Source organism: Acomys russatus, chromosome 7 (genome assembly GCF_903995435.1).
Source record: "Acomys russatus chromosome 7, mAcoRus1.1, whole genome shotgun sequence".
In the NCBI taxonomy this organism is placed as follows: Eukaryota; Metazoa; Chordata; class Mammalia; order Rodentia; family Muridae; genus Acomys; species Acomys russatus.
The window spans coordinates 52,785,029-52,797,764 of NC_067143.1; the positions used below are offsets into that span (position 1 = coordinate 52,785,029).

Sequence of the window (12,736 nt, forward strand, 5' to 3'; positions counted from 1 at the left end):
CCTGTGAGGGTCCCAGCAGTGTAACTTGACTAGGTCCTTCTTGTCGTAGACAGTAAGGGACCACAGGAGAGACTTGCCACTTTTACCACACTCATCTGGATGTTTTTGTAAAATCTTTGAATGTTTTCTCAACTTTCTCAATCTTGCTGTTGGAAAGTGAATTTCTTACACATGGCACATCTTTCAGAAGATGATCTGTGAAATTTATTTTGCTACCGCTGTGGGTTGTGTGATCTTGGGCAACTTGTTAATATCCTCAGGCCATAAAGTTTTTCATGTCACATGATCTCAAAGTCCTTTTGTAATTTTTAGTATTTCAATAGTGCTAGTTACAGAACTGTTCCATTTACCATTTATGAGAGGCTGGCTTTTGTTTGCTGCAGGATATGTGCACTCAAACAAAGTACTCTAAAAAGTTAGAGAAGGCTGCATGCGTCCTTGCCCTTTCAGTTAGAACAGCAGTTTTCAACAGTGTTGAGCTTTCACAGGGATCACCCAAGACCACCCGGAAACAGATATTTACATTACAATTCATAACAGCAGCAAACTTACAGTTATGAAGCAGCAATGAAATAATTTTATGGTTGGTGTCACCACAACATGACAAACTGTCATAAAGGGTGGCAGCATTAGGAAGGTTGAGAACCACTGCCTTAGAATATCTCATGTGAAGGAGTATGGCTACAGCGTTTCAGAGTGTTGTGTGCCTGGCCCTACATGGGCCCTGGGAAGATCCGACGACCAGTGAGACAAGGTCCCCATTCTCTCGAAACTCACAATTTATTTGGGAAACATTCAGCTAGGTACCGACGCCTCTAAGACTCACAGGAACCGGGATAGTCAGTTATGTGCGATGGTGTGGTCAGAGAGTGGGCAGAGGAAAAGGCTTCGTAGTAGAGTCAAGCCATAAGCTCATGATTGATTATTTAGTACACATACCACATGGCATGTGAAGAGGCAGATGCCGGAAGACAAGTAGATTTTACAAAACCATACAGAAGTAAAGCTCCTCAGCAGACTCTGGGAATGTAAGCAGTTTGTGCACAATAGTATGGGTTGGAGAGTGAGATTTGCCAGTCAGGAAGAAGAGAGTAGCTGAGAAGTAGGCCCAGGCTATAAGGCCTCCTAAGGTTCCACAGCCATCCAAAATATCACCTCCAGCCAGAGACCAAGTGCTCAGGCTCATCAGACAATACAGGCCATTTCATTTCAACCCGCAAGAGATCACCGGTGTTAGGGCAGAGGAGGCTCAGATGCACAGTTGAATCTAAGCCATAGAGAACCGTGGAATGTTTTAAGATACCAGTGTCGCTATTGCCTGGAGGTTAGAAGGGACAGTTAAAAAGAACAGACCCAAAGCATTAAGCAGTTGAAGCAATAGAGTTAAGAGAAGATCAGAGCTTGAATTGGAGTTGGCCACCACTGTGGCGATGGAAGCATACAGCTACCAGAACTAGAAACCTTTAAGACTGATATGTCAGCACTGTGAAACAACCAGAGAGTGACTAGCACTTCCAGTTTACAATACCACAAAACCAAAGCTCAGACAATTTAAGTGACTTGCCCAAGGTCTCACAGCTAGTAAGTAGCAGAGCCCAGGCTAGATCTCAGATTTCCTGACTCAGTACATGGTTCAGGATGTTGGTCCCTTGCTGCCTGTCTTTGTAAATGTGCTTAACAGATTGTTCTAGTGTCAGAGGGTGTGAAGGTCCCATATCCAGGAAGTGAACAACTCAGCAGCTAGATGTGGGCAGCCTGCTGTGCCAAGGCTCATCAGCCTCAGCACGCTTTTGTTTTGTTTTTCTCCTCTCTGTCATTTTTTATGCATCTGTATGAACTACACAGAGTCTTAGATGAACAGTTTAGTGATGTTCTCATGTGGTCTACCTGTACTTAACCATCACTTACTTCAAAGGATAAGACATTTTTAGGAGGCAGTTCCTTTTTGGCACCCAAAACAGGCCTGCCTGGCAGCGAGCTCTTTCTGTTGCCATGCTGCTAAAGGCTTCAGTTGGGACTGGTTTCATCCAGCAGCTGAGCTCTGCACTGCTACCACATCAGAAAGGACTACTGTAGAGTTGAACAGAGGTACAGAATAATACAGATAATGAGGTTAAGTTGACGGCTAAAAACTTATTTTCATTTAGCTCTCATATCTATCTAATTATTTAAATAATTAACTATTCAAAGAAAAAATACAGAAAATGCTGTTTGCTTTCTGTATAATAAAGCCAGAAGAAACTTCCTCTTTATTTGGGAAATGTAAAGTCTAGCCTAAGTGATCACTTAGGAAAGACAGTCAGTGACACAATGACACTTGCTTCTTCCCTGATTAATCTACAACCTCATTTTTCTGTAATGTGCTGTCTTGTTCACTCCCTGGTTGGCGTGTGGCTGAGTTGCATCCCCAGTAGACTGTAAGTACCTTGTGTGCAGTGATGTAACCCACGTGTGTTCCTGTCCACCGTGGCTCTCCCCTCAGTGCTGAGTGCAGTTAGGCTCAGTACTCTATGGCTAGTTTTGATTTAACTTCAGTTGTCACACAGTCCTTCAGGCAATTGTCAGACTTTTGGCTTATAATGAAAATTATAAGTATACCTCACTCAGAAGAAGAAGGAGAGAGAGAGAGAGAGAGAGAGAGAGAGAGAGAGAGAGAGAGAGAGAGAGAGAGAGAGAGAGAACACACAAATTGGGACCTCTAAATTCCCCAAATTCTTATGGTCAAATTTAGACCTCTTGGTCTTTGGTAGAGGCCCACTGAGCTCTTAGAGCCTGAAGTTTCTCTATTTGACTTCTCAGAGCTACATATTCTATACAGCAGGGAGTTGTTTGGGGATGGTTGTGGCCGCCAGCCTTCAATCCCTCAATTTGGAGACATTGTGATAAGATTTTTTTGACACTGATTGGATCCTTTATTAATTAATTCCCTTCATATTAGCATCCCACCCTCTGGAGAAAGACACCCAAGAGGTTTCCTCACAGCAGATTCCCTTCTCCTGAAGAGCATACAGAGCTGTGTCTAGCTGTCTGGCAAGGGCTCTGTGCTCTGCATGGAGTTGTGCTGTCTCCATCTCTCTTGCCAGATTCTCCTTTTAGTGTCACTTTCCTGCCCATGATTTCCTTCTCATTCCTCAGCATTTGCTGTATATATTGCGGGCCATTGATGCAAGCAGAGTCAGCCTATGGAGCTACATTCTGATTCTAGTGCAGAAAAAAACAACAGAATCTAGCACCTTCTCTAGCCATTATAATTCTGTGGTAGAAGGAACAGAGATGGCAGTTGTATAAGGCATTATAGAATCTCTCTGGAGGTAGCACACCCTGTAGGAATCAGTAAGACCCGCATACTTTGTTACTATGGTTCCCTGCCTATCCTTACCCCCTTAATAAAATACTTCAGGTACAACTGATTGTTACCAGTCCAGCCCCACTTCCTGTTAATATACTTTAAAGTGCTCTGTGCCCAAGACTCCCAAGATCTTATTAGAATGGAAAAGATAGTAAAAATAAAAGAGTGAATCTTCTTTTTTTTTTTAAACCTGAAATAGATATGTGAACTAAAATGTGTCTCCTCTGTTGCTTGAAAGGATAGTTTTTTTCCTTTCTTTCTTTGTCTCTTTTTTTTTTTTTTTAATTTTTAATTTTTATTTTTAAGGCATTTTACCCCTATTTCCTTTCTCCTTCCCCTCAGGATACCATGACGGTAAGTTTTTTGAGTCATTCCCCACTTCTAAAACACTTAATGAAATTTCTCAAGCTGAGTTTCGAGCTCTCCTGGAAATTTTCTATAGATCTTAAACTAATTTCCGTAACATATACCTGCATACCCCAGTTTTGACATGTACTTTTATAATGGCCGAAGGATCATCTCTTAACTGTGAGGAGCTGTCTCAATTGGAGCATTCAGTACCAACTATTAGGAAATATTCAAGCATATGCAAGAAGTATGTCTGTCTGGCCATGGCTGGTATGCAGAAGGAGCTGGAAGGAGTCCCCATTGCCTAGCTAGCAGTGCAGCCACAGTGCCCAGGCCTTTGGGCTGCCATGACCATAACTCAGTTGTTAGAGGAGATGCTGTTCCAGTGAGGTTCATGTCAAGTGGTAGTTACTTGTTGGTTTCTTTTTAGAAGTAACTCACAACCTATTAACCATACTTCCAGATAAGATTTCAAACCAGAGGGAATTTTCTTAAAGACTCAGATAATTTGGCCCAATACACTGCCAAAGACTTGCAAGTTGAAAGAGTAATAGAGGAATATAGCCTAGTCTTAGACCAGAAGCTCAGGTGGAAGATGGTGATATTCGTGGGCATCTTCATGGTTTTAATCATAGGTAGAAAAGTCCTGAGTCTCAGTTTTTAAGTGTAGGTTTCCTTGGATTGAAGTAATTCGGAAGCTCACTTCAGCACTCCTTCCAACCCACTATCCCATCTCAAAAAGGCTGAATCATTCTGTATGTCTGAGCAGACTCCTTGAGTTATGTTTCTGTCTAGCACAAAACCCTTGCTTTTGTGTCTGTAATTGGTGGTGCCCTCTTCTTATTTCTGCCTAATGTGATTCTTGTGTCTTCCCTTAAGCCACTCTGCTGATGAAACAGGCCTGGCCACAGAACTCATCTTCCTGTGGCACTGAAGGCACCTTCCACCTCCCAGTGGACACCGGGACCGAGAACCGAACTTACCAAGCATCCTCTGCGGCTTTCAGTAAATACAGCCCGTCTCCCCCTTTTCTTGTTCCCCTTAGTTGGGACTGATTTGCTTGTTAGCAAGAAAGGAAAGGAAATTATTTAAATGACATTTTTAATATAAATACTGTTTTAAGAGGACCTCCTACTCATGCAAGAAATTGGCCTTTGTCGTTCAAGAACAGTGATCATCTTTGATCATGCCTTCAGGATGCCCACTACAGTATGAGAGGAGCACTCCTGGGCCAAGAACTTGGAGTTGTGAGAGGCTGTGATTGCATCTGAGGGGAAAGGACCAGGACCCATTTGAAGGCCTTGTGTATCTTTGAACAGAGAGAGCTTTTCCCATCAATGAGGTTTCCTGACCTTAACACTGTTGGCATCTTGGCCAGATAAACTCTTTCCTGTCTGTGGCAGGATGTTTAGTAGCACCGGTAGCCTCTCCCTGTTAGATGCCAGTAACAAAGCACCACTGCCACGCCCAAAAATATCTCCAGATATATGGCTCAGTATTCCTCTGGAAAAGAAAACTATCCTCAGTGTAAGAAACACTACCCTAGTTCATGAGAGCTGCAGTATGGGAGCATGGTATGGTGTGTACAGAAGCCAGCGGCGAGATTGGTCATGTTCATCCCGAGGCTCAGTGGGATAGCTGACATTGTCACCTCTACACTTAATTAGTAACACAAATGGTTCCAGTAAGGACCATCATTTAGAAATTACTGAGTGGAAGAACTTGTGCCTGTGGCAGCTGTCCCCCATGGGAGTGATTGGCTTTGGATATGAGGAACACTAGTTTCTGTATTTATGCCAGCAGGACCTGTACAAACCTTTAGCAGGATGTTGTAGAAAAGTAAACTACTAGGTAGGCTAAGAAAATTCAGTGAATTGGTTTTCTTTTCTTTTAAATATCCAACGTCATTGCTTCTCAGCATTTTGGTTGAGGTCAAGTGTAAAATATCCTGTATTGGAGCTAGAGAGATGGCTCAGCAGTAAAGAGCACTTGGCTGCTCTTTCCAGAAGACCCATGTTCAATTCCCAGCACCCACATGGCAGCTCACAGCCACCTGTGACTAGTTCCAGGTGACCTAGTGTCCTCTTCTGACCTCCTTGTGTATTAGGCACAAATGTGGGGCACGTACATTCACACAGACAAGTTCATACACATAAAATAAGAACAAATAAATATTTAAAAATAAATAAACTAAATATCCAATGTCAAAAAAAAAAAAAAAAAAAAGCCAGGCCCACGTCTTTAATCTCAGCATGGAAGAAGACGCAGGCAGATCTCTTCTGAGTTCGAGACCAGCCTGGTCTACATAGTGACTTCCAGGCCAACCAAGGCTACATTGTAATCCCTTGTGTTAAAAACAACAGCAACAACAAAATGACATTTTTTCTATAGTCATTGTCCTTGCCTGTCAACATGTTCTAGCATGGTGTACCTTTTATAGATTCTCTTTTCAGAATCAGCCCCTTGTTCAATCACAATTATAGTCCTATAAAATTTGGATGGGTTTTCATTCCACTTTGAAAGCAAAGTTTCCAAAAGGTAATATGCCCATCACTGTGTAATCAATATGGCGGCACAGCTGGAAAAAGAGCAGTCAAGCTTCTGTTCCTCGTTCTTCATGAGGTTGATTTTACTCTTTCAAAAGACAAATGAAGTGGGCATGGTAACTCAGCACCTATAATCCCAGCACTCGAGGCTGAAGCAAGAGAATCACAGCTTCAAGGCCAACCTGAGCTACACAGTGAGACTTGATCTAAAAGTAAAGAGAGGCCGTGGGGAGTTTTTCCAGGTGTCTCAAGTAGAATTGAATGAACATATGTAAAATTATATCATGTAAATTGATTTTGTACATATTTCACAAATATAGATGAGTAAAGATACTATAGTGCAGCAGAAAAAGGCCTGGGGTGGAAGATGGAGGCCTCTAGACTTGATTCTATATAACCTTGGATAATTCATGGTGATGCTTTGATCATTAGTCTCTTGAATTGTAAAATGGTGGCATTGGACTACATCACCTTTAAAGTCTTTGCTAGCAGTTGGACTCCTGATTCTCTCCCTCTATAGTTTTGTACCTGTATCCTTCCCACAAAATCCTCCCTCTCTGGCTGCCTTCATTGGTAAGCCAGCCTTCAAGGCTTTGCTCACACATCTTTGGGAATAAGATCTCATTCCTTCCAGAGGTAGCCCTTCCTGTAGCAAGGCAGTCTTGAGTGCTTTACCTTCTGTGCTGGTATATTCTAAAAGTCCCACAGAAATGTCCAGCAATTGCATCTTGCTCTCCCTTCAAGTTTCTAGATAGGACCAAAATGTATCACTTCCTTTCAAGTAAGTAATATATAAATGGATGTAATTGCTTAAATGGATTAGGGATTGCCTGATGAACTCATGCAGGCTCACAAAGGCTACTCCAGGCATTCAGATTTTGTTGCTTTTAGTACCACAGTACACTCAGGGGACTTTGACAAGTTCACACCAATTTAGCCAATACTTGCGGAAGCCAATACTGTTCATAATTAGGTATCCCTTCTACTTTTCCAGTCATTATTTAACTAGCAACAAGGAGACATAGAGGTCAAGGCAAGACTTAGACACACAGTGTTTTTTTGTCCAGACTTTGTCCAGATGTGTAAATCTGATGATCAATAAACCAGTTAGTGTAAAAGGTATCCTTGATGTGAAGATCAATGCCTTTGAAGGTAGTGGGAGCTCTACCACTGAAAAAGATTTATGACCATGAAGCAGAGTTGAAGAGAAGGCTACAAAGCCTTTATCTTCCTAATTCACAGTCTCTTTATATTCTCCCATTTGATAGAGCCTAAACCTAAACCGATAGATAGGAACCTGAGACAAACAACAGGCAGGCATCATAAATAAAACCTCTTGTGTCATGACACTGCCTTTAGTTAAGTGGGAATATCAAGGCCAGCACACCAGGTGCCCAAGATTGTACTGTAGAGACATTTAATGCAGAAACATCTCTGTCCAGGGCAATATCAGCTCTGAACTCTGGAGCCAGCTTTATGACTATAGATATGCTGTGCAAGTTACAGGTTCTTCCTTTGAAAGGGAGCAGGTTGAATGTAAACCTCAAGTGTCTTTAAGGGTATAGCATCCCAAAGCTCCCATTATGTAACCTTCAGCTTTAGCGTTCACTTCAAAGTAGCCAGGCATCCAGGGAATGAGTTCGGTCTGAATTTATTTGAGTAAAAATCCATGAGATGATTCTGCAACAAGCCCAACAGCTTCTTGTACTTAGATACCTAAAGTAATAAACCCTAACTTTTATGATATCTAGGCCCAGAATATTAGCACTAGATTTTCAGTGTTCCCCAGGGGTGTGGGCAGGATACAGGTAATGTCCTCATAGAAGTCCCTACTGAAACACTCAGGACTCAGAAATGCCCTCTGAAATGATCTAGTAAAATGAAGATACTTCTGAGACAGGAAGCTGACTGGAAAAGATCTCAGGAAAAAGGCCTGAGCTTGGGTGGCCTCTGCAGTCTCAGGGAAGATCCTCCAGCCCCTGAAGGTAGTCTTGAGATGCACTGTGATCACTGTGGGCTTCTGTGTGTGGCCACTCTACATAGCATCTCTCATCTCTGAAGTTCTCATCTTAGAGATCTCCAAGATCTCCTCCCACTGTGCAGTTTGCTTCCCATCCTAAACTTGTAGAGATGCAGCCAGGCGTGGTGGTGCACGCCTTTAATCCCAGCACTCGGGAGGCAGAGGCAGACAGATCACTGTGAGTTCAAGGTCAGCCTGGTCTACAAAGAGAGTCCAGGACAGGCAGGGCTGCATAGAAAAACTCTGTCTCAAAAAACAAAAACAAAACAAACAAACAAACAAAACCCAAAAAGACTTCTAGAGATGCAAAACAAGCTATAGCCAACCTTTCTTTTGCTGGTATTTAGATACTGACTTGATTCTGAGTGTGCGTGTGTTGTTTCTTAACATGAAGAGAGAGAACATTCTCCTACAAGGTTATTCTTAGATGTGGAAAACAAATATACCGCAGTCTCCTGGAACCTTTTGATTCTGTGCAGAGGGACAGCCTTTATACTTTGTAATATGGTTGCTTTTGTGGCTTAGGTGGGGTGATGCACCTTCGCTGGGAAAGCTAGAAATTCCGAGCATGCTCTGCAGTCACATAAAAGACAGCTGCCTGTATTGCTGGCTTGTTAAAGAATCTTAAAGTTTAGAACCTTAAGAGCCCTGGAGTTGTGTTCCAACTTGAACAAACCATAGTCACAGTCTAGCTCTTGCCTCTTGTAGTTTTTAAGAGCAGTCTGTGCTTGTCGCCCCAGGAATGGAAGCTTCCTACTGTCTCTGTGTCTCTACTTCCTAGCTATTAGTAATAGCTAATCTATATGGACCCAGCCATTCCTTCAGTTAGTCAGTCCCCGTGTTGCTTATAAGCAGCGCTCTGTAGGTAGTGCATTTGGAGACAGGTGGCTTCTGATTCATGGTGTTCTATATAGAAAAGACACTAAATGCTGGCAGAATCCTCCACATCTTTATTTTGGCTTTTGTTTTGGGGGTATCTTTTTGTTTTTTATTTGCTGTACTGAGATCAAACATTATTTTGTCAAGGTTCTGCCACGGAAGCTATATCCCCAGCACCCTCACATCTTGGTTTTTACCTTTAAATTAAGGATCAGTAAACTTTCCTATAGAGAACCAAATAATAGATACTTAAGGTTCAAAGGTTGTACAGGCTCTGTATCTACTATGTGGCAGGAATGGGTTTGTCCAGCTTAGTGGTTAGCACAAGCCTAACTACTGGTAAGTTGGAGTGGGAAGATTGAAAGTTTGAGGCTAGACCAAGGCACAAAGTGGGTTCAAGGCCAGCTTGAGCAATTTAATAAGATCCTATTTCAAAAATAAGATGGGCATATAGTCCAGTGGTAGAGTGCATGTCTAGAATGCAGAAAACCCTAGGTGCGCACAAGTACACACACAAAAAGACACACACACACACACACACACACACACACACACATACATTCTGTGGTAAAACAAATTTGAAAAGTAAAGTCTTGTGTATATCCTATCTTAGAAATTCACCATTTACACTATTATTAAAAACTTCTCCTTTCCCCTCCTAAAAACAAGCTCTAGACATTTGACATTGTTTACCCAAATTTGGAAGAAAACCAGACCTAAGCCCGCACTTCTTCTCTTCCGACAAAGCCCTGTGCCACCCTGCACCATCCCCGTTCCTGCTCCTTTTTGTAGAAAAAGCTCTCTGCTGCCAGCAGGGTCCTTGGTACATGTCCTATGGACCAGAGCTAAAGCCCAGGAAAAAGTCCAGGGATGGCAGCCAGATGTAACAAGGATAGAACCAATGGATAAAGGCAACATTTCTTGACGGAGGCTCCAAAACTAAGCTCCCCATAGAGGAGTTTAGAGTCTCTAGAGGTTCTTAAAAAGACCTGCCTCAGGCTAGAGAAATGGCTCAGAGGTTAAGAGCACTGTCTGTTCTTCCAAAGGTCCTGAGTTCAATTCCCAGCAACCACATGGTGGCTCACAATCATCTATAATGAGATCTAGTGCCTTCTTCTGGCATGCAGACATACGTGCAGGCAGAGCATTGTATACATAATCAACCAATCAACAAGCAAAAAAAAAAAGAACTGCCTCATTCAACCTCTAGATTTTCTGTGTAAAGGAGAGATTGATGATCAGCACTTTCTATAGGGTGGTTCCATGTGGTGACTCTTTTTTTTTTTTTTTTAAGATTTATGTATTATTTATACAGTGTTCTGCCTGTATATACACCTACACAACAGAAGAGGGCATCAGATACCATTATAGATGGTTGTGAGCCACCATGTGGTTGCTGGGAACTCAGGACCTCTGCAAGAACAGACAAGTGCTCTTAACTTCTGAGCCATCTCTCTAGCCCTCCACATGGTGATTCTTAAGAACACAGTCTTGCTGATCTCTTGTCAAGTTATTCTGTGAACTTAAGATCTTACTCAAGATGAATCAAAGGCAGCAGTGTGATAACCACTGTAAGTGGCGCCAGGCCTAACTTCTGAACCCCACTTCTGTCCAGCCTTCTGAGATACGGACATAGCTTGGGTTCCAGGTCAATGTATATCTTTCTGATCCCTAACTTCAGGTATTTGGGGCAGAGGTGACCCTTCTCCAAGCCACAGGAAAGCAGTAAAAGGCCAGCTCTATAGAGCAAAGTTTTCCATGTTCTAGAAGATAAGGATCTTTGAGTCGTTGGGTTTTTGTTTTTTGTTTTTTGTAACCTTCAAATTTGGTGAAGAGGAAGAGACTGTGATTGATGAAGCCCAAAAATGGTAGATAAGAAGAGAGAGAAGGAGAGAGAGACAGACAGACAGACAGAGACAGACAGACAGACACTGGCTATACATGTGAACCAGCGTGGCCTTCATAGTGAGACTCTGACTGAAAAACAAAGGTGTTAGGAAAGAATGGGGGAAACAAAACAGAGACGTATAAAACCAACAACAGAAGGTATCCTGAGATGTTAAGTGAGGAACCAGAATGAGAACACTGCAATTTAGAAATGGGTGCCTTGGGGGGGTAGGGGCATCTGTAAGTACATACTTGCCTTTCCTCACAGGCAGCTCGGAACCCCAGGCTGTCTGTCAGCTGAAAGGGCCCTGGAGAGACAATTTGGTTCTAGTTTCATTTTTGGAGAAGACCCCAGAGAACTAAAATACCCAAATCACATTTGCAGCCAAGGGCACCAGGACTGGGGGAGCTGCCTGGGGCCAGAGCTCTAAGAGTAGAACCCTGTTCTTTTGTCTGTCCTCATCTGTGCTTCCAGCTGGATTCAACCCATTCTTGTTTGAGGAATTGTTACTGGGACCTGCTGCCTTCAAGCAATGCTGTTCTGCCTACTAACTAGAGGTCTCTTTTATTGCCTTGGTACAGGATATACTGCAGGGACACCATACAAAGTCCCACCGACCCAGAGTAATACTGCTCCACCCCCCTACTCCCCATCACCCAACCCCTATCAGACGGCCATGTATCCAATCAGAAGTGCCTATCCCCAGCAGAATCTGTATGCCCAGGTAGGTACACATGGAGGACCTCTTCTGCAGGAGCCTCCAGCCAGGATGGGGTGGCATGGGATGAGGAAGAGAAGAGAGAATTCATGGATCTGGCCAGCTATCACCATAGTGTCGCTGAAGCAATATTCCTGCAAGACTGCCTACTCTGCCTCACTCCCAAAGGATGAAACATGAAGTCATGTAGGTTAACAGAGCCCCAAATGCCAGAGGGCCATTAGGAGTCATCTAGTCCAAGTCCTTTGCTGAACAAGTGGGGAAGCTGAGACTGTAGAGGAAAAAGGCTTATTTAAGGTCACACAGTGACTAGTCAGGCTGTGCTATCACATGTCTAGATCTCCCCTCTTCTGATCCCACATCTCCGTTGATAAAATCTATGAACACACACATACACGCACGCACATGCATATGTGTGTGTGTGTGTGTGTGTGTGTGTGTGTGTGTGTGTGTGTATATATGTACACACACACACACACATACACATGCATACATACATACCCAGTGTGTGCTACCAGTGCCCTCTGTGATCTGAGGTGAGTGATTCTTTAGTGTGCATTATTGGCCCCATTTGGATTTCTTGTGCTGGAGAGTATAGCACTGTATGAGGCTCCAGCATGGCTGTTGCAACTCCTTCTGGAGTGACAATTACATGAGGTATAAATGATAAGGAGATTATTTTTTGAGTTTAAAAACTAGCTATGTTGCTATGCAGTGGTGGCACATCCCGTTAATCCCAGGACTTGGGAGGCAGAGGCAGGTGGATTTCTGATTTCAAGGCCAGCCTGGTCTACAAAGGGAGCCCAGGACAGCCTAAGCTACAAAGAGAAACCCTGTCTTGGGGGAAAAATAGCTCTGTGAGTGCTAGAGAGATGGTTCAGCACTAGCTGTTCTTGCAGAGGACATAGGTTTGATTCCCAGCACCCACATGGCAGCTCGTAGCCATCTATAACTCTATTTTCAGTGAATACAATGCCCTCTTCTGGCC

General features: G+C 43.1%; 1 protein-coding gene across 3 annotated transcripts in view; it reads left to right on the top strand.

Annotated features, from left to right (window-relative positions):
- Positions 1-12,736, top strand: part of Fam168a (family with sequence similarity 168 member A) — a 123,287-nt gene that overhangs the window by 105,898 nt on the left and 4,653 nt on the right. For 2 of the 3 annotated variants that reach the window (XM_051149055.1, XM_051149056.1), the window contains 2 exons: positions 4,577-4,702; positions 11,612-11,754. In XM_051149055.1, the coding sequence (XP_051005012.1) occupies positions 4,577-4,702; positions 11,612-11,754 (269 nt within the window). The remainder of the gene's footprint in view (positions 1-4,576; positions 4,703-11,611; positions 11,755-12,736) is intronic. The other variant, XM_051149057.1, reaches the window with a different exon arrangement.